The following is a 23,886-nucleotide window of genomic DNA, read 5'->3' as shown; positions in this document are numbered from 1 at the left end:
CTCTGAAAAGTGGAATTTCGGGTGACGTTTTCTTCCATAAACTTCTGTTTGCCTAAATTTCTACATGATTATATCTTGTAGTAATAATCAGAAACAAAAATAAAGCTCATTTCATTGTGAAAAAGAAAATAAAAAGAGGAAAAACTATGGTATCCAAGGGAAAAGTAAAACAGCGTTAACAGAAAACCCCAGATTTTAAAGTTAACCCATACCTAGTATGCCCTGTTTAAGAAGGAATATGTTATTCCTAGAGTTTAAAAACAGACTGAAAGATAATCTGGCAAATTGGATATATTTCAGTTATAATGGAAAGTTTCCTTCTATGGAGTACCTCACTCCATCAAGACAGACAGATAATTACAGTGTTACATCCACATCAAAACTCCTTGGCATGATAACAAAATACCTCATGATTTGATCCCTGCCAATCTCTTCAGCCTTATCTTTCTCTATTCTCCTAAGTTTCAACCACAAAAACTAGTACCTGCAAGTCCAGAAAGTGCTAAGAAAGTGACTCTTGCTTCTTTTTTCCTGCTTAAATGCCCTGCCTCACTATCTCTTCTGCACACCTATGAGTGGCTTGACCTTTATACCAGGTTGGTTCTGTTCAGCACTGTTTTACCGATGCCTAGCATAGTGTCTGGATGTATATAGGACACATTCAACAAATATTTGTTAACTGAATGTAAATGGATCAAATCTAGGCATTATTGTATTCTAACGTTCTTCTCCAAAATACAAATACCCTGGGAAGGTTCAAAGCCCCTGAATTACATTCTATTGTTCAGAATGTACTCTATTAATCTGGTTGTGAGGAAAGCACTAAAGCATACAGAAGCATAACAGTGAGAAAAATGTTATGTCTTTTAATATTAAATGTCAATCAATATTAATACATATATCTATGGTTTACTATACTGTCCACTGACCCTAAGAATCTGGAAAACTCAGGTGAACAAGTTATAATTTGATAAAAAGTGGTCTTTTCAAGTAGGGAAGATGTGCTCATCTGTCTTTAGTAAGTCGTACAGCATGTATTGTAACAATGATCATTGCACTAGCAATTAGGAGAACAGGATTTTACTGCCCTGCTGAATAATCCTGGGCAAGTCAGTGTAATACTTTGGCTTTGTTTCTTTATTGGAAATTGTTGTAATTATTTAATCCTTTTAGTTTTGCAATGTATTGTTTTCTTAGGTCAATACTGAAATTGATACATATTCTCTGAAGGAACATCAGCTGTGGCAGGTGGTGAAGGCATGAAGAATAGGCCTAAGGATAGAGGAAAAGAGCAGGGATTCTCAAAGAGATAATATGCATATAACTAACAAGAATAGAAGCCAGTTTTTACTTAATGATTATTAATAGCATGTTAATCTATACTGAGATGCACCTAAAAATTTAAAAAGAAATTGACTCATTTCCATTATAAAATTGGTTATGGATTGTAAGGGATATTTTGGCTGTAATCAGGGCAAAAATTAAACCTCAGAAAGAGTATATTTTTAAAAAATATTTGAAGGAAAAATAATTTTCTAATAACAAAAATAGATTATGCATTCCCTCAAAGAAAATTATTATTCCAAAAATTGGAATTAATAAAAAAGGGGAAAAGAGATTTGTTTTGCTGTGTTTCTTGGCCATTTAAGTCCAAAGTTTAAACTTGAGTACAATGATGACACTCTGAAATAAAATGATACACAATGAAAGCGACATTTGTGCAGCTGAGTTATGAGGTTCACCTCTCAAACTCAGCAGCAACAGGCTAACTGCAGGGAATAGCTACTCTGTGTCTGTCATGAGAAAGCGGGATAAGAAGTTTTTCTTTTCATTTTTATGTTTTTTATATTCTCTGAAGCAGAAAAAATTGTTTTAAATGTCAACAGAACTACAGCCCACATTTGTTTTCTGCTTCAAAATTATCTGTTTGAAATCTAATAAATGTAACTTTTAAAGACATTTTTACAGATTCTTGAAAAATGCCAGTGCTGTGGAACTAACAAATACAGGAGGTAGAGAGGAAAAGAAACAAAGTATTTGAAGCCAGGCCAGTGGGTTCAAAATAAATTAACATTAAAGCAACAGAGTAAAAAATCAATACCAGCAAAACAGGACAGTAAAATATAGTATGGAAATAACAAATACAAAAATCACAGATGCAAACAGGAAAGAGATGAGAAATCTTCCCAAACAAGTTTTAAGTAGGCACTAGTGTTGTACTTCAGCCAGAGAATAGAATGCAATCAAAGATTCCTATTTTTTTAATTAATCTTAAAGCAGAGGTGCCCCAAAAGAAGGGGAAAGAAACAAATTTTTCTCAATCTTTGTAATTTAATAGATTTCAAACATACTCTCATAAGAACAGACCGTTTGGTGTTTACGTTATGAAAATCAATAAGCTGACCAATATGCCATTCCGGGGCTCTTTAAAGCAAGTGGTAGGTCTGAGGTAAGGTCACCTGACCAAGCCTGCCTGTCAAAAAGTTCTCTTTACCAACAGCAGTATTTGTGAAATGACTTACCTGGAAGCAGAAAAGACAAATAGAACAAATTACAAAATCTTCTCTGGACGCACTTGCTGAAGGTAACACAGATGTCATGTCATATATTCCCAGGGTGAAGAAGAGAAAGAAACCCAGCAAATGACTCCAGATGTTTACTGTCTCATTAGATAAAATAAACAAACTGGAAAATAAACACATATGCAACTGAGATTCACACTGGCCAACTTACTGTCACGTTCAAAGGTTAGGGAAAATTTTGAGGAGTTATCTAATACTTGCTCCTTTAAGCTCTTACCCCACCTGTATCTTTCTAAATTTGACATATTATCTAATTAAATTATTCTAAGATTTCCACATGGCCACCAATTCTGGGACCACAGTTTTTTGGGTGCTCACCTCTATTATCATACTTACCATTTCCTTCTCTGTATTAAGAGATTTACATACAAATTCCATCTCATCTTCCAGCCTATCAACTCCCTCATGGTCAGTACCATTCATCTTTATGACACTGCTGTTCACAATGCCTTGCTCAGATTAGTCTATAGACTAAAGGTCTCCAGAAATGAACGTGCAGAGGAAATCTGGATGTTAAATAGTTTACTCCATCAATAATACATATCTGAAAACCTGCTCAGTGCAAGGTTAGGCATGATCTTAAAATACTTTCCTAGAGCTCATTAAATACAAATGCAAAATTAAATGCATTTAAGAGAAGCAAAATAAATATATATTGATCCATTGGAAAGGTTCTTTAAGATAGGCACGCCAGAACAACTTTGCTGTGGATGTTTTAAAACCAGTCTAGTTTCCAGGTGGCACAAGTTTCTCCTTTTTAGAAACAACTGAACTTAACTTTTAATATGGGTACTACGTGCCCTCCTTCAAAATGCCCTGGGCTAACTGGTCTTGGCAGCACAGGTTGGTAGAGCGTGTACCACCCCGAGTCAAGAGGCTCACTGTCCCCACCCTACACAAGTCACTTAACCTCTCCGGGCTTCAGTTTCTTCATCTATACAGTAACGGAGCTACATTAGATGCTGCTGCAACTTTCTTCCAGCTCCTTTCTTACTTTTGTGAAATGGTCCTCCAGATGTAGATAGGACTCATCTGATTATTTACTGAAAGGTGACATCATGACTAAAGATTAAAATACTCTTGCATTTGTCTGCAAAATCTAGTATTTTTGCTTAAATTTAGGTTTTTGGTCTTCACTAATTCAGAAATCCTTGACATATTGACATTGACATATAACTCTAAATTTGTAGCAGTCACTGTGGTTCTCAGGTTCTCATTTTTACAAGAAATGGAATTTCCTATTTACTTTGCTTCTCTTAAGTTCATTTCTTGTAAAAATGAAAGTGAGAACCATAGTGACTGCTACAAATTTAGTTATACGTCAACACTTACTAGTAAGGATTTCTGAATCAGTGAAGGCCAAATACATGATGTATATAGCAAGGTGTCAAAACTATCAAATGATCATCAAAAATAAAGTGAATCTGGGATCATGAATTTCAGGCTTTATCATGTACAAGCATCAAGTGTAAAGACTACTTATAACTGGAGGAAGGGATGCACGAATGTGCTTGAAACATCTAACTACAGGACTGTTTTGACAATCAATACTATGCTCTGCTTATTACTTCAGAACTTTTCTTTTTGTGAAATCCAGTATAACCTGACTAACTGAACTGAGAGGCGCAACCTCTCCGTGTTCCCTGCAGCTAACAGAGGACTGGCAAAACTGCTATGACATATAAAACCTCCTCAGATTACATCCAAAATCTGTCCCCGTCACTCCTGAAAGCCAAAAGGAGAAAGGGCAAAGGCTGAACTTGGAAAAGATAAGGCTGGTGGGAAGGCAAGAACATCTCCAATAAAGAATCTACTCTTACCGTATGAAAAGTTAGGTGTCTCCTGCACAGTAGACGCACCTGACAGCAGTAACTTGAGCATACCCTGAGAATGACCCTATATGAAAAACACACTTGAATGTGTGTTTACAATTCCAAGCATGGCCAACCCTTAGATTGATTCCTTATCTATGAGGAACATCTGAGCCCCTGTCCCATCTCATGGAATGCTGATTGTACTTGGGATGGAGGCCTTTTGTTTTGCAAATGAAGATTATCAGGTGGAGGTTGTTAGGGGGAAGGGTGCTAAGTAAAAATGCTATATAAACTGCATGCTTTCTGCAGGCGGCAGAGGTTCTCCCGTTCAGGCCACTGTCACTGGACCTCTCTGTAAATTACCCTAGTAAAACCCTATGTCTTGTTTATTGGCTTTGGGTCTCTTCTTCCGTCTTTTGAACCTGGTGCCATCCTTATTGAAGTTAACAGGAGTCCAGCACCACATCTTCATATTCTGTTCAGTTTTAAAATCAATAATCATCTTCATTATCATCATCTGTTCAGCTTCAAAACCATTGGTGATGACAACAATCACCATTTATTGAGGGCTTATTAGGTTCCAGGCCATGTATAGCATTTCACACACAGAATCTCACTGAATCCTTTTTTTACCTCTGGAAGCAGATACTGTGATTACCCTCGTTTTTACACGTGGGTATAATGAGGCTCAGTGAGGTTACATTTTGCTCCAGGTCTCAGAGCTGTTAAGTGGCAGATTTGGATACTAAAGTCTTTGACTCAATAGCTCAAGAGCTAACGCTCTATACTCAATTTTCCACTCCATGAGATTTGGACCCTAACATCAGAACGCAGAAGACCACTGCTAGTTGAGTAGAAAATATTTAAGGCAATTCACTGCTTGCCCTATTCTTGCGGAACTCCAGATCCACAGCAGAACTCAGCTGTGTAATTTACTCACGCACAGGAGGCATTGGGGAGGAAAACGGTAATTACGCTTCAAGTTGTGAATCCTAAGGGCCATCCATTCGAGCCAAGTAGGGATGGGCAGTGATGTCACCTTGTGACCATGAGTCACAGAAACACTTTCACGGCAGGACAAAAGGAAAGAAGGGCAGGAAAAGACAATGCTGGAAAAATCAAGAATCAGACATGTGGTTGCCGCTTGAGCAATTCAACAGCCCACATTCTGGCACTAGGGTTTGCCACTACAGACAGAGACCTGGAGCTAACCAACATCTGTATCTTAATTCTCCTGAAGCAGAGGTCCTGTATTTTAGTACAGGTAGTAAGTTTGGGCAGTTACTCCAAGAACTAGAATCGTTATTTTTCAGTTTTGTTTTTTTAAACACGGGCTTTCAAGGGACTGTGGTTTTAAAGGTTTAAAATGATAAAGAAATTTCTTCCTTAGGGATGCTTCTGTGGTGCTCTAGTGGAGACTGGGTGCCCGTTATGAGCTCTCTTTACCACAGTACTTTTCCTACACAGCATTTTTTTCACAATGGTTATTATGTAATTGCGTAATTATCTCTTTAATGTCTGTTACCCAGGCTACACCTTAGTAGCTTCATGAAAACAAGGGCCATGTTTGCTTTTTATTCTACATGGGCTCCATAAGTATTCGCTAAATGAATAAATCTCGGGTGTATATGTTAACTTGTTTCCTATTATACAGGCATTTATCTGGCCCAAAGCTACTGAATTCCCACAGGGTTGCTCTAAAAAGAAAGGTATACACCGGGCAAATATGGCTCAGCCCCATTCCAACATATATCTCAATGAGCCGAACAAACCGAATAAAGGATGTAAAAGCCCTTTGTAAAGAGCAAAGAGCCATAGGAGAGTTGTAATTATGATCACTGTTACTATCATAATTATTCTGTGGATCAAGTACCCCGGCCAGGTAAGGGGAGATAACGGGGGAGGAGAGGCGGCAAAAAGGGATGAAAAGGATGGGGCGGCGAGGAAATGATGGGCAAGTACAAAGGCGGGGAAAGAAGAAGGGGGACCAGACAAAAAGGGTGTAGGTGAGAGAAGGGGGCACTCCAGGCGGAGGCAGCCAGACCGTACCTTTTGATACACAGCCTGGACGGCAGGTAGGCCCGGTAGCCGTCGGTGATGTACGGGTTGTCCTTGAGAGACACGGGGATCTGCTCGTAGGTGTACAGGCGGATGCCACGGGGCACCAGGACCGGCCAGTACTGGTAGCTGCCCAGCTCGATGTAATGCGCGCTCTTCAGCAGCTTCTGATGCATCGTTCCCGGCCGCCGCCGCTCCCCGGCTCGGGAGCTCCCCCAGGTCCCGCCTCCCCGGGGAGGGGGCTTCGCCGCTGGCGCCCCCGCCCCGGAGCCCGCGGACGCTGCGCGAGGTCCTACCGCGCCGCCGCTGCCCAGGGCCCGGCTCTGCGCTCACACCGGCCACTGCAGCTAGCGCCTCGGCGGACCCGGCAGCGTCGCAGCCTCCTCTGACGTCAGCGCGCCGCGGCGGGCCCGCCCCTCAGCACTAGCTGGGAGGGGCAGGGTGCTGCGGCGCGCCCGGGTGTGCTCCAGCGTGCACTGGCGGCGGCCCGGGCGCCCTGGCGCTCGGGGGTCTCTCGCGCTGTATTTCGGCGGCGCCCGGGGTCTTCGTTTGCATGTGAGAAAAGCCGAAAGCACAGAGCTACAGGCGAATACAAGTGGATTTTTTTTCTTTTCCTGTTTTTTTTATTAGAAGTAATAGCTGCTGCATTTTGAAAAATCAAGAGGAAAAGAGTTAACAGGAAGAAAAGTTCGAGGTAATTACCGTTTAGTTTATGCTTGGAATTACACACACTTAGTGTTAGAAGGGACTTTGAGGATTTCTAAGCTGGAGTCAGCGCTTAGCACGATAGTTGGAGAGGAAACCTGATGCACATGGTACATACACCAGCATCGAGCACATCCTGAGCCAGAAAGGAAAGCCCCTGCGCATTCAAAACTCCCACCCCGTTCTGCGTTATGTTCTCTGATCGCAGTAGAATTAAACTAGAGTAACAAGAAAACTAAAAATCTCCACGCCTGGAATCGGAGCAATACACCAAATATTTCAAGGGCTGATGAAAGAAATCACAATGGAAATGAGAATATCTACTTAACTGCATAATAAAGATAGAACATATTAAAAAATCCTGTGGAGTGCGGCTATAGTAGCGTTTAGAGGAAATGTTACAGCTTTGTTTCTGGCTATGTACTGTGATGCAAGTGTTTACTTATAATGGCAACAGGGCAAAACATCAGTTTGAGTATCGTATGTGTATAATAGAACCCTTAGTCCATTATTTGGCATTGTAAGGGCAAGAAAAATATCTTGTCCTCACTTAATCACAAGGTTCACAGCTGACATTCCTATGAAAAAAATTAAGAGAAGCCAGGCACAGGTGGCTCATGCCTGTAATCCCAACATTTTGGAAGGCCGAGGCAGGCGGATCGCTTGTGCCCAGGAGTTTGAGACCAGCCTGGGTAACATACTGAGATGCTGTCGCTACAAAAAACACCAAACAAACAAAGAAAAACCAAAAATGAGTTGGGTGTGGTGGTGGGCGCCTGTAGTCCCAGCTATTCTGGGCTGAAGTGAGAGGATTGCTTGAGCCTGGGAGGTCGAGGCTGCAGTGAGCCATGTTTGTGCCACTGCACTGCAGTCTGGGTAGCAAAGCGAGACTTTGTCTCAAAAAAAAAAAACAATAAAAATTAACAAGAAAAGGCATAATAAGTTTATTTAACAAAGTTTTATGTGACAGGAGTCTTCAGAAATGAAGACACAAAGACCCAGGAAAAAATGGGCTTTTTATGCTAAGTCTGATGAGAGGAGTGGATAGTTGTGGAGAAACATGATTGAAAAGGGTCATCATCTAATGATAATAAACTGAGGGGGGAACCTAGCAAGGCCAGTTCATTCAAATTCTTGGCCTCAGAGTATGGGGCAGGAACTCTCTAGAATGAGGGTTTTATGACCTAGTTTCAGGTGAGGTAAGTCAGAATTCCTTTGTGACCACCGGAAGGCAAGGACAGTCAGAAAGTAATCTTACTAGAATTTTTTTTTTTTTTTTTTTGTGGGGGGAAGACAGAGTCTCACTCTGAAGCCCAGGCTGGAGTGCAGTGGCGTGATCTCGGGTCACGCAATCTCCACCTCCCGGGTGCAAGCGATTCTCCTGCCTCATCCTCCCAAGTAGCTGGGACTACAGGCGCCCACCACCATGCCCAGCTAATTTTTGTACTTTTTGTAGAGATGGGGTTTCACCATGTTGGACAGGCTGCCCTTGAACTCCTGACCTCAAACAATCTGACTGCCTCGGCCTCCCAAAGTGCTGAGATTACAGGCGTGAGCCACCCACGCCTGGCCCCTTACTAGGTTTTATGGCTTGCTTTAGGGAGAGAAATTCTAGGTTGTAAGACCCACTTGGGAAGAACAGGAAAAGAAAGAAAGGAGGACGGAAAGAAGTTCAGAGAGACCTTAGTTCTGAGATATTCCCACTCTCCTTTAAAGTACTCAGCATGTCAAAGCACCAGACTTTGGGGTGTGGTGTTCTGAACCCTGACAACATACAATAGTCACTCATAATACCTATTATTATTGTGCTAGTAATATTGGTTGATTTTTGAGAAGCAGTATGGCTTAGTGATTAAGATCTTGGACTTTGAAGCCATTTACTTAAGTTCAAATTTCTGTTCAATCATTTACTAACTATTAATACATGTCCTAGTGCAGGTAACTTAACCTCTCTGAGCCTCAGTTTTCTTATTGGTAGAATAAGACTAATAACAGTACTTTGTGTTGTTGAGGATTAAATGACTAAATCCATGTAAAATCTTAGAAAAGTACCAGACATACTGTTAGCACTCAACAAATGTGAGCTATATAGAGAGTTCAAGGAAAAATAATCAATAAAACTGGAAAGGTAAATTGAGATATATCTTAAGTGGACTTAAATGTCCTATGAAGGAAGTGAGACTTATTTTTTAAGTCATGGAGCTAAAAATAATGTTTGAGAACTTACTACATGCTCAGTACATTGTCTCTGCTGAAGGTTACTGTGTATAGAAGTTCTCATTTCCTAGTGTAGGACGTTCATGCCCGAGAATGCCTGCCTGCCACTCCTACAGACCTCTTATAGGAGGTTCCTTCTGCATGTATTTCTTGCTGGTACCATATGATACTACCTTGAGGCTATTGCTGACCCAAAAGTAGATCAGTATTCCATGACATGCGATGGCACAAATGTCCATTCAAGAACAATGGTAATTAGTTGGATCAATCAGTTACTTCCTTAGGAATTTGACCTGGAGATGTGGGAAGAGAATCTGTAGCCTGTTATTTGAAACAAAGTAGAAAGATGCCCAGAGATTATCAGACACAGAGAAAGTAGCTGAGTTATGATAATGATGGGACACTAGAGTAAAGAACTAAAAATGGCACTTTGGGAGGCCGAGGCAGGCAGATCACGAGGTGAGGAGATCGAGAGCATCCTGTCTAACACGGTGAAACCCTGTCTCTACTAAAAATACAAAAAATTAGCCGGGCGTGGTGGTGGGTGCCTTTAGTCCCAGCTACTTGGAAGGATGAGGCAGGAGAATGGCATGAATCTGGGAGGTGGAGCTGGCAGTGAGCCGAGATTGTGCCACTGCACTCCAGCCTGGGTGACAGCGAGACTCCGTCTCAAAAAAAAAAAAAAAAAAAGAAAAGAAAAAAAACTAAAAATGGGAACTGCTTTGGTCGTCAGCAGTGTACCCATGAAACCTTTTGCAAAATGACTTCTGGATTTATTTCAACAATTGATGGCCTTTTTCAGTTCTCCCTAGTCCATTTACATGATTTAACTTTTCAGTTATGCACTCTAACAACAAGCACTAAAAAAACACTTGTGAAATGCACGAACAAATATGAAAAGGTAGATATAGAACAATCCATGCCTGAGTTCTAGAGTGAGAAAGAGATCTATAGGTAAAAAAAACAAAATAATAGAAATGGAAAGAGCTCTTCCATTCAAGTCTGTAAGACAATGGAAGCAGGAGCAACACTGCTTTGGGACACCTCTAACAGAGGGTAACATAAAGGTGAGAGGGCACATTTCCCCACAGATAACAATGACATTGTGGCACTTTGAGGGCTCTGGCTGTTTAGTCATGGTGCTTAACAGAGATCTTCAGCAGCATGTCTGGTGGAAAAATAAAACTTGTTGATGCACTTGGTGAGGCACCAGCACCTGTGATAGGTGGGGATCAACAGCATCCAGCAGGAGACCTTGGTGCCTCTTGAAGTGGCAGGTTGGGGAACTGAACTGTCCAGTCAAAGATAATGGGAAAATGGCAGCACCCTATCATGAACACCTGCGAGACAAATCCTGGATTTTAGAGATGCTTGAGGTGGTGTGGATGGGAATGGGATGCAGTTCTCAAGGAGCTAAAGTCCTGAATTTCCAAGTGGGAGCAGGAGCCTGGGGACAGGAGACATGGGGGCTGAATGGGGCCTTTGGGGTAAGACAGATCCCCTCCCCTCTCCTCCCGTCCCCTCCCTCCTTCCTTCCCTCCCTCCCTTCCTTCCTTCCTTGCCCTTTCAGCATTTGTTATAATTCAAACAGTGTTGGAGTGAGATTTGCAGGTATTGGGATGTCCACAACACAGAACTTTACATTTACTGAATTCTGACAATGTGCCACACATTTTCCTATATGCTAACAGAGATAAATAAGACAAATTTTAGACAACAACCTTTGCAAATTTCAGCAGCACTAACATTTTGATCACTCTACCATTGAACTCTCTTTTCTGGACTTTTGGGACCACCCTCATCTAGACTCTTTTCCTTATCTTTCTGGCTTGTCTATAAAGTCCCACGGGACTTTATAGCCACTGTTACTCTGACCCTTCCGAGTGTTTTCAGGTTTCCTTCTTCAGTGTTGTAAATTCTATTTTTTCCCTTTAAATTTCCATGGCTTCAGTTACTATCCTTTTCAGGTCGGATCTCCTTTCTATGCATCTGGATTTGCATGTACAGCTGGACATAGAAACCTGAAATATTAAAAATGAACTACTATGTTTTCTCCTAAATCTATTTACATCCCTAAATCTCTATTTACTCAGCCTCTTAAGCCAAAAGTCTTGCAGTCATCTCTTCCCTTGGCACAATTTTGTCAATAAACTCCTTTGCTTCGTTCCCCATCACTGCAACCAGTTCCTTGTCAATAATTTTTGACTCCCCTGCCAAATTAAGCTTGTCTGAAAAAACAAAGAAGCAGTTCATCAATTTAACTATGTCCTCTTTAATTCTACAATCATATTGCTAAAGAAAATGACAGGATGGCATGGATTGGTATTTCTACAAATTGTTTACAATCTCTACAGAACCTTCAACATCATTTGGATATTTTAAATGTTTACTTGATATCGTATGTGCCCATCTCCCCCCTTCCTTAGCAGATCAGCTCTTTCCTATCTCACAGAGAAAATAGAGGCCATAGAATAGGAACTCTCTCAGCTTTCTACTGCTAGCCTTCCACCTGTAAGTTCACTCACAATTAAAGCCCATTCTTTGTTTCCTTTCCTCTGTCTCAATAGAAATGACTACTTTAACACCTCCTATTTATGGTCAACCCTGCTACCTATTTTCTGGATCATGCTCCCCTTAGTTTCCTAATGGACCTTGCTCTGTCAATTATCCTTCTCTCAGATATATCTCCAACCTTTCCTTCTCTATTTTTTTTCCCCTTTGGTTCTTAAACATGTTGCAAACAAGCATTTTTGAGTAAACAGACTATAGAATGAGAGAAAATATTTGCAAACTATTTTGCAAATAGTTGGCAAAAAAAAAAACCTCTGTAATTTTTTTTAACATCTCAACTTTTATTATAGATGAAAGGGTACCTGTGAAGGTTTCTTACATGAGTAAACTGCATGACACTGAGGCTTCAGGCCATCCAGGCAATAAGCATAGTACCCAACAGGTGGTTCTTTGGCCCACGCCCCCCTCTCTCCCTCCCTGATCTAGTGATCCCCAGTGTCTCCTTTTCCCATTTTTACAATCACGTGGATTCAATGTTGAGCTCCCACTTGTGAGAACACGTGGTATTTGGTTTTCTGTTCTTGTGTTAGGTCAGGTCGCTTAGTATAATGATCTCCAGCTCCATCGATGTTCCTGTAAAGCGCTGAAAGAACGATTTTGTTCTTTTTTTGGCTACTCAGTATTCTGTGGTATATGTACCACATTTTCTTTAATCCATTGTTGATGGGTATTTAGGTTGATTTCATGTCCTTGCTATTGTGAATAGTGCTGCAGTGAACATACAGGTGCATGTGTCTTTATGACGGAATGAGTTATTTTCCTTTGAGTATATACCCAGTAGTGGGATTGCTGGGTCAGACGGTAGTTCTATTTTAGGTTTCTTGAGAAATCTCCAAACCACTTTCTACAGTGGCTGAACTAGTTTACATTCCCACCAACAATGTATAAGCATTCCCATTTCTCCACAGTCTCACTGTATTAGTCTGTTTTCACACTGCTATAAAGATACTACCTGAGACTGGGTAATGTATAAAGGAAAGAGGTTTAATTGACTCACAGTTCCACATGGCTGCGAAGGCCTCGGGAAATTTACAATCATGGCGGAAGGCAAAGGAAAAGCAAGCGCTTTCTTACATGGCAGTAGGAGACAGAGAGCACGCAGGGGAAACTGACACTTTTAAGGTATCAGATCTTCTGAGAACTCCCTCCCTATCATGAGAACAGCAAGGAAGAACTGCCTCCATGATCCAGTCACCTCCCACGGGGTCCTTACCTTGACATGAGGAGATTACAGTTTGAGATGAGATTTGGGTGGGGACACAGAGCCAAACCATATCGCTCACCCTTTATTGTTTTTTGACTTTTAAATAATCACCACCATTCTGACTGGTATGAGATGATATCTCATTGTGGTTTTGATTTACATTTCTCTGGTGAGTACTGATGTTGAGCATTTTTTCATATGTTTTTTGGCCACTTGTATGTCGTCTTTTGAGAAGTGTCTGTTCATGTCCTTTGCCCATTTTTATTTTTTTATTTTTTTTTAAATTTTTTTTTATTAATTTTTTTTGCACACATAAACAATAAACATTTTCTAAAAATACATACAAACAAAAAGATGCGTATCAAACATATTAGGAAGGTTGCACATGGGAAGTCGGGGAATAAAAATGGGGGGTGGAAGTTAAAATAAATGAGAGAGGGACTTTATATGGATCAGTGATAATAACTCAATCCTCTATTTGACAAAGAAGAGGGAGAAGGAAGAGGAAGAAAAAGAAAGTGGGATAAAGGATCAGAAAGGGAGGAAAATAGAAAAAATTAGAGTATGACTCCAGGGTAGACCTGTTTTTTTGTCACTGAGTTGGTTGGTTGGTTTGTCTGCTGTATTTTTCATGCTTCGCCAAGTTGGCCAGACTGGTCTCGAACTCCTAGCCCGAAGTGATCAACCTGCCTCACCCCCCAGAGTGCCGGGACCACAGGCGTGAGCCACCACGTCCAGCCCCCACGTTGCCCCTGGCCTCCGTGGTAGACCTCCCAGACGGGGCGGCCAGGCAGAGACGCTCCTCACTTCTTCCCAGACGATAGGTGGCCGGGCAGAGGCGCTCCTCACTTCCCAGATGATGGGTGGCCGGGCAGAGGCGCTCCTCACTTCCCAGACGATGGGTGGCCGGGCAGAGGCGCCCTTTGCCCATTTTTTAATTGGATTGTTTGGTTTTTGCTTGTTTACTTTTAAAGTTCCTTGTAGATTCTAGATATTAGTCTTAGATATGTAGTTTGCAAATATTTTCTCCCATTCTGTAGTCTGTTTATCTGTTGGTAATTTATTTTGCTGTGCAGAAGTTCTCTAATTAAATTCCACTTGTCAGTTTTTGTTTTTGTCACAATTAACATAAATTCTTTGCCAAAGCCTATGTTGAGAAGGGTATTTCCTAGGTTTTCTTCCAGGCTTTTTATAGTTTGAGGTCATACATTTAAATCTTTCATCTATCTTGAGTCAATTTTCATACATGGTGAAAGGTAGGGGGTCCAGTTTTATCTTCTGCATATGGCTAGCCACTTATCCCAGCACAATTCCCCATTGCTTGTTTTTGTTGATTTTTGTCTAAGATCAGATGGTTGTTGGTATGTGGGCTTATTTCTGGGTTCTGTATTCTGTTCACTGTTGTATGTGTCTGTTTTTATACCATTACCATGTTGTTTTGATTATTGTAGCCTTGTAGTATAGTTTGAAGTCAGATAGTGGGATGTCTCTGAATATGTTCTTTTTGTTAGGATTGCTTTGGCTATTCAGGCTCTTTTTTGGTTCCAAATAAATTTTAGAATAGCTTTTTCTAAATCTGTGAAAAATGACACTGGTATTTTGATAGGAATGGAATTGAATCTGTAAATTGCTTTGGGTAGTATGGCCATTTTAACTATATTGATTTTTTCAAGCCATGAGCATGCAATATTTTATATTTCTGTGTTGTCTCTGATTTATTTGAGCAGTGTTTTGTAGTTCTCATTATAGAGATTTTTCACTTCCTTTATTAGATGGATTCTTAGGTATTTCATTTTCTTTGTGTCTATAGTAAATGGGATTGTGTTTTTAATTTGGTTCTCAGCTAGAACATTGTTGATGTAGAAAAATGCTACTGATTTTTGTACTTTGATTTTGTATCCTGAAACTTTACTCAATTTGTTTATCAGTTCCAGGAGCCTTTTGGCAGAATCTTTAGGGTTTTCTAGGTGTAGAATCATATTTTCAGCAAAGGGATAGTTTGACTTCTTTTCCTATTTGAATGCTTTTTATTTCTTTCTCTTGTCTGATTTCCCTGGCTAGGACTTCCAGTAGTATATCGAATAGGAATGGTGAGAGTAGGCATCCTTGTCTTGTTTCACTTCTCAATGGTAATGGTTCCAGTTTTTGGACTGTTCAGTATGATGTTGGCTGTAGGTTTATTATAGATAGCTCTTATTATGTGGATGTATGTTCCTTCAATGCCTAATCTGTTGAGGGTTTCTACTATGAAGCGATGCTGGATTTTATTGAAGGCTTTTCCTGCATCTATTGAGATGATCTTATGGCTTTCATTTTTTATTCTGTTTATCACACTTATTGATGTATGTTAAACCAACCTTGCATATCAGAAATAAAGCCTACTTGATCATAGTGAATTAACTTTTTAATGTGCTGCATTTGATTCAGTTTGCTAGTATTTTGTTGAGGATTTTTACATCTGGGTTCATCAGGGATATTGGCCTGAAGTTTTCATTTTTTGTTTTGTCTGCCACATTTTGGTATTGGTATGATGCTAGCTTTGTAGAATGAGTTACAGAGAAGCTCCTCCTCCTTGATTAAAAAAAATGGTTTCAGTAGGATTGGTTTCAGTTCTTCCTTGTATGTCTGGTAGAATTCAGCTGTGAATCCATGTAGTCAGAGCTCTGTTTGGTTTGTAGGTTTTTAATTACAGATTCAATTTACAAACTTGTTATTGGTCTGTTCAGGTTTTCACTTTCTTCCTAATTCAGTCTTCGGCATTGTGTGTTTCTAGGAATTTATCCATTTCCACTTGATTTTGTACTTTGTGTGCATAGAAGTGTTCATAACAGTCCCTGAGAATCTTTTGTATTTCTGTGGGATCAGCTGTAATGTCATCTTTGTCATTTCTGATCGTTCTGATTTGGATTTTCTCTTTTTTTTCTTTTTTAATCTGGCTAACAATCTATCAGTCTTCTTTATTATTTCTAAGAACCAACTCTTGGTTTCATTGATCTTTTATATGGATTTTTGGGTCTCAGTTTTATTCACTTCTCTGATTTTAGTTGTGAGAAAACCTGTCTCTCTCTTTTTTTTTTGTATGTTATTCTAAAACTATAGATTTCTCTCCTTCCATTCTCAGCCATATTTCTAGAAACAGTCTACGTTTATTGTCTCCATTTCTAACTTTCCTTTTGTTCGTTATCTCATGGCAATCTGACTTCTTACCCCTCTCTCTCCCCTGGCCTCTATGAAAACTGTAGCATTGAATTTGCCACACTGCATGGGAACTGCCTGCTTTCTTACAGATGTTTACTACAAGATTTAATGTCTCTTAAGGAGTATTTATTCTATTTGTAGTACCAGTGCTTTAGATGTGATATCTATCTGTCTGTCTGTCTGTCTATCTATCTATCTATCATCTATTTATTTTATTTATTTTATTTTTTGAGATAGTGTCTCTGTTGCCCAGGCTGGAATGCAGTGGTGGAAACATGGCTCACTACAGCCTCAACCTCCTGGCCTCAAGCGATCCTCCTACCTATGCTTCCTGAGTAACTTTGGACACAGGTATGGCCAGCATGCCCGGCTAACTTTTTTTTTGTATTTTTGTCTTATTTTTATTTCAGAGTTCCCCTCAAAAAATAACCTACTTTTTATTTATTTTTTTTTTTGTAGAGACACGGTTTCTCTATGTTGCCCAGGCTGGTCTTGAACTCCTGGTCTCAAGTGATCCTCCTGCCTTGGCCTCCCAAAATGCTGGGATTACAGGTATGAGCCACCATGCTTGACCTCTTTTGTTAAATTAAACTTTTTATTTCGAGGTCATTGTAGACTCATATACAATTTTAGGAAATGACAGAGATCCCTTGTACCCTTTACTCAGTTTCCTCCAATAATAGCATCTTGAAAAGCTATAGCACAATATTACAACCGTGATATTGACACCGATAACAGTCAAGGTGCAGTATCATTCGCCACAAAGATCCATTACCACAAAGATGCCTTATGTTGTGGATTCAGACACACATACTTTCTCCTGCCCTTCCATTCCTTAACCCCTGATACCACTAATTTGTTCATTTCTATGATTATTTTGTTTTGATAATGTTATATAAATGAAATCATACAGTATGTAACCTTTTGGGATTGGATATATCACAGTTTGTTCAGTCGTTTACCTGTTGAAGAACATCTGAGTTGTTTCCAGATTTGGGTTATTATACAGGTTTTTGTGAAAATCAAATTTTTCTTATCTCTGGGATAAATTCCCCAAAGTGCAATTGCTGGGTCATGGTCAGATGGTAGTTTCATGCTTGGGTTTATGATAAATACCAAACAGTTTTACAATAAATTTTCTATAAATAAAGAAGTGAACAAATAATGTTATACCAAAATCTTTAGAATGAAGATTGGGCTTGAATAAATGTATTTTTACCATCTGCACAGACAATCCTATTAACTACAAAAATGACATTCTAAATATTCTGAAACATAATACAAAGCAGAAATCAATAAAGCTTAAATGTGAGGGATAAGCTTATTCGTTACTCTAGGAGTCAGGGTTTTTTAGCCTAAAATGTATTTATAGCAATAGTGAAGTCTGATTCACCAGAAATGATGTACAGACATTACACTATAATATTTAATCTCCAAATGGCTACACTTTGAAAATTAGATCTAAAACCCCCACAAATGATAAACATAGCTTGATAATCAGTAATGTATATTAAATAAGAAACCACATGCTCTTTAAAGATGTTTTCCTGTTTTTATGGTGGTCCATTACAGTGTTCAATTTTAGGGTGCGCCATCAGAGTCCTCGCCTTGGGTTACATCATCTCATCCCAATGCCAAGCCCATCTTTTCATTTGAAACTCACAGCCAGCACTTACAATAATGGTCTTCGTGTATCATAGAAGGAACATGTGCTAGACCCAGATGGACGTGAGGCTGAATCTGAACAATATAATTTACGGGCAAGTTATAGAATTTCTCTTGGCCTTGATTTTCTCATCTATTAGATGAGGATAAGTCTAAACAACCTAAATAACTTGACAGAGCTTAAAGTCACACGAAATAACATATACAAAGTACCTGGCATTGAAAAAGCATCAATAATATTCAATTCCCTTCTCCTATGGCATTTTAAATTTTCCGAGGAATAAATTCCAAGATTTATTTATAAATGTTGCCCAAATTTGTAGTGGGTTGTTACAGATCATTCTTATCCAGGAGATTTGAACGTGTAAGTTTAACAACCCAATCATATCCAAGGAAATATTCAAAGGCAGTTGATGCAGTTTCCACAGGGCCTTCTTAAAATTAGAGATAGATATTAAAGAAAAAAAAAATCTATGCCTCATTGAAAAAGTTTACATTTTGGGATACAAACCCTATCTTCTTATTACTTGTTTTCTTTTTTTTTTTGGTAAGAATATATATACACTCCAGTTCAAGAAAATGAAGGAATTTTTTCTTAATTTGGGCTGATGTATTTTTATTTTTAATAAATGCTGTCAGAAGCAGGACCACCATTTGCAGAGCCCAGAATTAAACAAACACCATCTTGCAGAATGGTTAAGAACATGCATCAGGAACCACTTATAGTAGAAATCGCCTTTTATAACAGACAGGAGTAGTAGCTTGCAATAATCTCATATCTGATTTGAACTTATAAAATTGAGGAAGTTCAGTGGTGGCTTCATCATCTATTTTCTATGTAAAATTTAGGAAGATATGCATAGAGGATGAAAAATGCAAGTTAATGTAATGTTTCATTTTTCAATGGTGTTTTGAATTATTATTGGGAGCCTGTTTGTATCAGAGAAAAGAATGAGAAGAGACATTTATCAAGAATTTAAAGGAGCTACTCTATAGTAAAAGATGATTGGGTACATCTTCAATAGAATTCTTTAACTTTATTGTGGCAAATTGAGAAATAGGTTGAAATAATGGCATAAAACCAAAAAAATCAAGGTTGGCTCTGCTCTTTGGAGTACCAGGTACCACATGCACCACAAGGCCCTGCCTAACTCAGAAGATCATCTCCATTAGTCCAACGCAGAGGCCTAAATGATTGTTGTGTCTTCAGAAATACCTCACGAAAATGTGTTCAAATTACTTTGGTGATGAGATCAATTAGCATTTGTCATGAAATCATTTACCAGATTAGCTAGTCACTACCTAGATTAGAACCCTGAGAAAATAAAGCACAGGCAGTTTAGTTTTGTTGAGAGTAAGGGGGATTGTGGGAAGTTCCTAGCATGAAGTATTTATAAGGAAGAAGGAAGGAGGAGCTGAAAAAGGAGGTGGGAGACAGGGAAAAGGAAGCAGGAGCATCCTGGAGTCTTAGAGGATCAACTGGCTGTAAACTTTTGAAAGACAGGAAATATGGTGGGTTCACCATTGTATGCAGGTTAAATATCACAGCACCTGAAACATAGTAGGTGCACAAAAAAATATTTATTGAACGGATGAAAGAACGTATGTTCTAAAATGAGGGCTGGTATCAATTCTGAAAGGGGAGGAAGGAGAGCATTCCAAACTAAATTTACATAACAAAGTTTTCCTGGCCCTGGCCCTGCTGAAGCTTGTAGAGCCATGGGTATGAATATAAGAGGCTGTGGAATTTCCTTCTGTAAGACCTTTTAAAATGGTATAGATTCTCACGTATCTGGAAGGGTTCCTATGAAAACCAGGAGAATGATCTGAATAATCTGAATAGCCTCTGGTTCTTTCTTCCTTGGGCTTTTGATTTGTTTTTGTTTTTCAATTTGAAGAGATGCAGTGCAAAATTATGTATTGCCATAATTACTACCATGCAAATAACAGTAATAATTTATTGAGTTTACTGTATACCAGACAACTTGCTGACTGTGGAATCTCCACTAATGAATTGTCTCATTTTTGTTAACACTGAGGATTTTCTCGGGTATTATACAGTCCTCCTGCAGATGGCACTCTTCTCCTGCAGAATTGTCAACCTCTTGTGCTCTGGACTTGAGCCTTACACTGAGATAGGGATGAGAAATTTTAAGGTTAGTACACTATGATTAAAAACAAATTATCTATATATGATCTGAAATTCCTAAATATGAATAATCCAGCCCATTAGAAATTTAAAGAGTTTTTAAAATACAAAACTTAGTAATTAAGTTCACAAAATTTTTCAATGGCTTTGCAGCTTTGTCTTTATCATAACAGAACATAATTTGCTGTTCTATTTTCCTCAGGAAAACTAAACAAAGAATGTTTTTTGACAGGCAAGCTTCAGCTCAGAAGATGGATAAATAGCTCTTGCCCTCCTCTGTGCTTTACTTTGAACTTCCCTCTCTACCTAATCTCTGGCTCATCTTTCCTCTTTTGGAGGGCCCAGGGTGATTGAGCCTGGCGATGAATAGCTGGTGAAATCTGACTGGTTCCCAGGCAGGCCACTGTTCATCAGGCTCACCTGGTCCAGCTGGGACTCAGCTTTTCCTTCCACAGTGTGGCCACAGCTAGCGCTGAGTACAGGCCTTCAGAAACCTGCAGGTATAGATAGATAAAGCAGAATTAACAACATGCCCGGAAATAGCAATTTTGTTATTACTATTCCATGGTGTTTACAAAGACACTGTTTTGTGCTTGCGTGGCTTTCTTTATGCTTCTGGGCAAATGTGTAAAACATTTTTAGCTGTTATGTGGCTCTGGCAAGTCAATATGTCACATCCAGTGATAGCATCTAGTTGTCTGGCACACATGTGAAACATTTAGAATTATATAGCTCAGAGCTCTGGAATTGGTATTACCTATTTTATCAGACGCCTTGGTATAGCGCTATAAGGCACTGCTTCTTAGAGTATGATCTATTGGTCATCTGCTTTTGAATCACTAGGATGTATGTTAAGAACAACAAAAATAAAACAAAATCTTAGACCTGCCTTTCTTCCCAGCTACATAACCAGACTATGAGGGATTTAAAAGAAACTAGTCATTCTTGCCCTCTCTAAAGCTTCAGAACCATGAGAAAACAGTGCTTTCAGGAGCTAGCAGTTCCCTGAGCACAAATTAAGAGGCTGATTTTAGTACTGGCCTCCAACTACTATCCTTTTCCACTTGGGGATATCGTTAGTGATCTCCCACTCTCTTTATTCTCAATTAATTAAAGCTTATCCCCAGAGTCTTTATTCAGTAAAGATGATCTGAGGATCCCCCTAAGTTTAGTGCATTTTAATAAGGTCTCCACTGCTTGCTTAAGGGAACTCTAAATTCCAGCATGCTTCTTTCTTCTGGATTAAGGGCTGGCACAGTCAGGATCTCTTGTGTAACTTTGTCCTCCTCCTACCCACATCTGTCTGGTCTCTTCTGGCCACCCTCTTTTCCTTCTTACTAGCAAGCAATGATTGTTTAAGATCTGATCCAGTGTCCTTCCTCAGAGGAGAATTCCTCGAATCCTCCTGGAAGAGGTGGTTGAGTAGTCACAGCAGTTACTGCACTGCTCCGTAACTTGTTTCCTATCATCTTGGAAGTAGTTCCCATCTTGTTTGAATCCCTGGTATCGAGCCTAGTGCCTTGCAAATAGTAAATGCTCAGTAGATGTGTGTTGACTCACTGAACGATTAAAAAAAAAACACCTTTCACTTCTGTTCTTGTATAAAATTATAAACCAAATGTCAATAAGTGAGCTCCTTGAGCATACACCCATGGCGTTTTCATCTGTTAACATGAACAAATGAACTTGTGAAAGAAAATGTTCTTTTCCATATACAAACAAAATGTTATTTCCATATACAAACTTGAGATACCGTGGACACTAAGGATAGGGGCCATATTTCATTCATTTTCATACCTCCAGCTCTTAGCACAGTATGTAGCACATAATAGCACTTGCTAAATGTTTGCTGAAATAAAATTCAAGAAGCTACCCACGAATCACTCTGTTACCTCATGCAGTACAGGAGAAAAGTCAGCCTCACTTTTACATATGTGCCTGGAACGTTCTCACAAGCAGAGAGTTAGAGGGCTTGTCCTAGGTGCTGCAGCTATTTAGAGGTGGATGCCAGACTAGAAATCAGGGCTGTTCAGGTTTAGAGGAGTCATGCCTCAGCAGAAACAGGTGGAAAAACAATCTTTTTGAGCAGGCTGTAATGCAACATTATCGTTGGTAGGGGGCAATGCTGGCACACAATATACATGAAAGAGGCCGACTTTCAGAAGAGGAGACTTGGGCAAGTTTAGGGTATCCTTTGGAATCAACGGATGGAAACATGACCAGTGTAACAGCAACCACAACAGCACCAGAGCCAGAACTAGCACCACAACCACCACCAATATTAATGGCCATTTATTTCATGATTGGTGAATGGCAGCACTGATTTTTTTAGAACCGAAGTCTTCTGATTTTTAGTTTGATATGGTTTTTGTTACACTATGCTATTTTTTAATAGAGTTTTTTGTTTGTTTGTTAAAAAGTTATATATTTTCCTTATAAGAATGGTATATTATCCTTACAAAAAATTAAACTTAGAGACATGGATGTTTAAGAAGGTTAAAAATTCTCCTTGTTCCAGCCCCTTCCCATATACAAATAATGTTTTTAAAAATCGTTTTTCCTGTGCATAAACTAATATCTATTTCTTTCGTAGAAATTAAAACATATTATAGATACGGCTTAATGCTTTAGGCAGAGCGGACTTAGACTTGCTCAATGAACTAACTGAACTAATATGTTATCTAATTTTATGTGTGGCTTTTTTGGACTATTGTATGTGGGTTCGTTTAGATGTTGTAATAACAATTATTTTTCTTCTATGTTTTTCATGATTAGTATTATTGTGATGTTAGCCCTTTTAATTTGTAACACATGGTGTGATTCAAACCACTGAGTCTTAGCATCTGTCAATGATAAGATCATTCTTTTTAGTGATAGAAGGATGGTTGCCAATAATGTGGCAGAATTTGGCTTTTCATTGTTATGTTATTAATGACTGCACAGGAGAAATTATGGGAAATATATTTTTTCTACTTAAGCTTCAGCCAGTTTTCTGAAGTCTCTTTTAAGTTTCCACGTCAAATTAAACCTAAGGAGATCTTGGATTTTCCAAAGTAAACTTTTCTGTATCTTCAAAGTTGATATTTCAAGTTATTTACGTAGGACTAGCTAACGTTATCTTCTTACTCCTTGAGATGTTGAGGTTGTATGTTGCAATTATAATGATGGGAAAGGGTAGTCTGGGTTAAGCAGAAAATGGTACCTAGTAGATTTTATCTCAGGAGTACCCTGGCCAAAAGGCAGTCAGTTGTTTTCTTGGATACTGTCCTTGATGCTGCTGATTTAAGGGTCTGGTTCATTTATTTTGGAACTCTTTCTCTTACTCTACTTAGAACTATTTATTTTTTGTTTCACTTCTTTTAACTATAATTTTCGTGTCATTTTTTCCTGGTGTATATCATGTTTCTATATATTTACTGTATCAAAATATTAGCATTGTTATATATATATTATCTATACATGCAGTATATTATTATGATAATACTTATTTGTAATTTATAAATAAGTAAATATACATTTGTGGTATTGGGTATGTATGCCCAATTTTTTTAGCTGACGATGGTGTACAATAAAACATATTTGAGTCTACTGTTCAATATTATGTATTTCTTGAGGACACAGATTATTTCTTTTCTTCTTGATAGCCTTAATTGCTTAGGGCAATGTCTGGTCTATATTAGGTAGTTAATAAGTATTATTGGCTGGCTGGCTTGCTGGATAGAT

At 39.0% G+C, this 23,886-nt stretch overlaps 2 protein-coding genes across 23 annotated transcripts in view; one reads left to right on the top strand and one right to left on the bottom strand.

The window, feature by feature from the left end:
- Positions 1 to 6,841, bottom strand: part of PAQR3 (progestin and adipoQ receptor family member 3) — a 55,628-nt gene extending 48,787 nt beyond the window's left edge. For 14 of the 20 annotated variants that reach the window (XR_010113846.1, XR_008660760.2, XR_008660755.2 and 11 more), the window contains exons 1-2: positions 6,446 to 6,824; positions 2,523 to 2,685 (exon numbers count right to left, since the gene is read on the bottom strand). Coding sequence is in view for 11 of the 20 variants with exons in the window: in XM_055297218.2 (XP_055153193.1) it covers positions 2,523 to 2,685; positions 6,446 to 6,630 (348 nt within the window). In the remaining 9 variants the exon portion in view is untranslated. Of the gene's footprint in view, positions 1 to 2,522; positions 2,686 to 6,445 lie in introns of those variants that run through there. The other 6 variants (XM_055297217.2, XM_055297222.2, XM_055297227.2 and 3 more) reach the window with 4 other exon arrangements.
- Positions 6,842 to 6,895: 54 nt separating this feature from the next.
- Positions 6,896 to 23,886, top strand: part of LOC134731522 (uncharacterized) — a 357,298-nt gene continuing 340,307 nt past the window's right edge. For all 3 annotated transcript variants that reach the window (XR_010113848.1, XR_010113849.1, XM_063610344.1), the window contains exons 1-3: positions 6,896 to 7,148; positions 16,587 to 16,700; positions 16,809 to 16,901. Coding sequence is in view for 1 of the 3 variants with exons in the window: in XM_063610344.1 (XP_063466414.1) it covers positions 16,824 to 16,901 (78 nt within the window). In the remaining 2 variants the exon portion in view is untranslated. The remainder of the gene's footprint in view (positions 7,149 to 16,586; positions 16,701 to 16,808; positions 16,902 to 23,886) is intronic.

Source organism: Symphalangus syndactylus, chromosome 10 (assembly GCF_028878055.3).
Source record: "Symphalangus syndactylus isolate Jambi chromosome 10, NHGRI_mSymSyn1-v2.1_pri, whole genome shotgun sequence".
In the NCBI taxonomy this organism is placed as follows: Eukaryota; Metazoa; Chordata; class Mammalia; order Primates; family Hylobatidae; genus Symphalangus; species Symphalangus syndactylus.
Note: the sequence above shows the minus strand (reverse complement) of the source record. Positions and strands in the feature narration are given on the sequence as shown.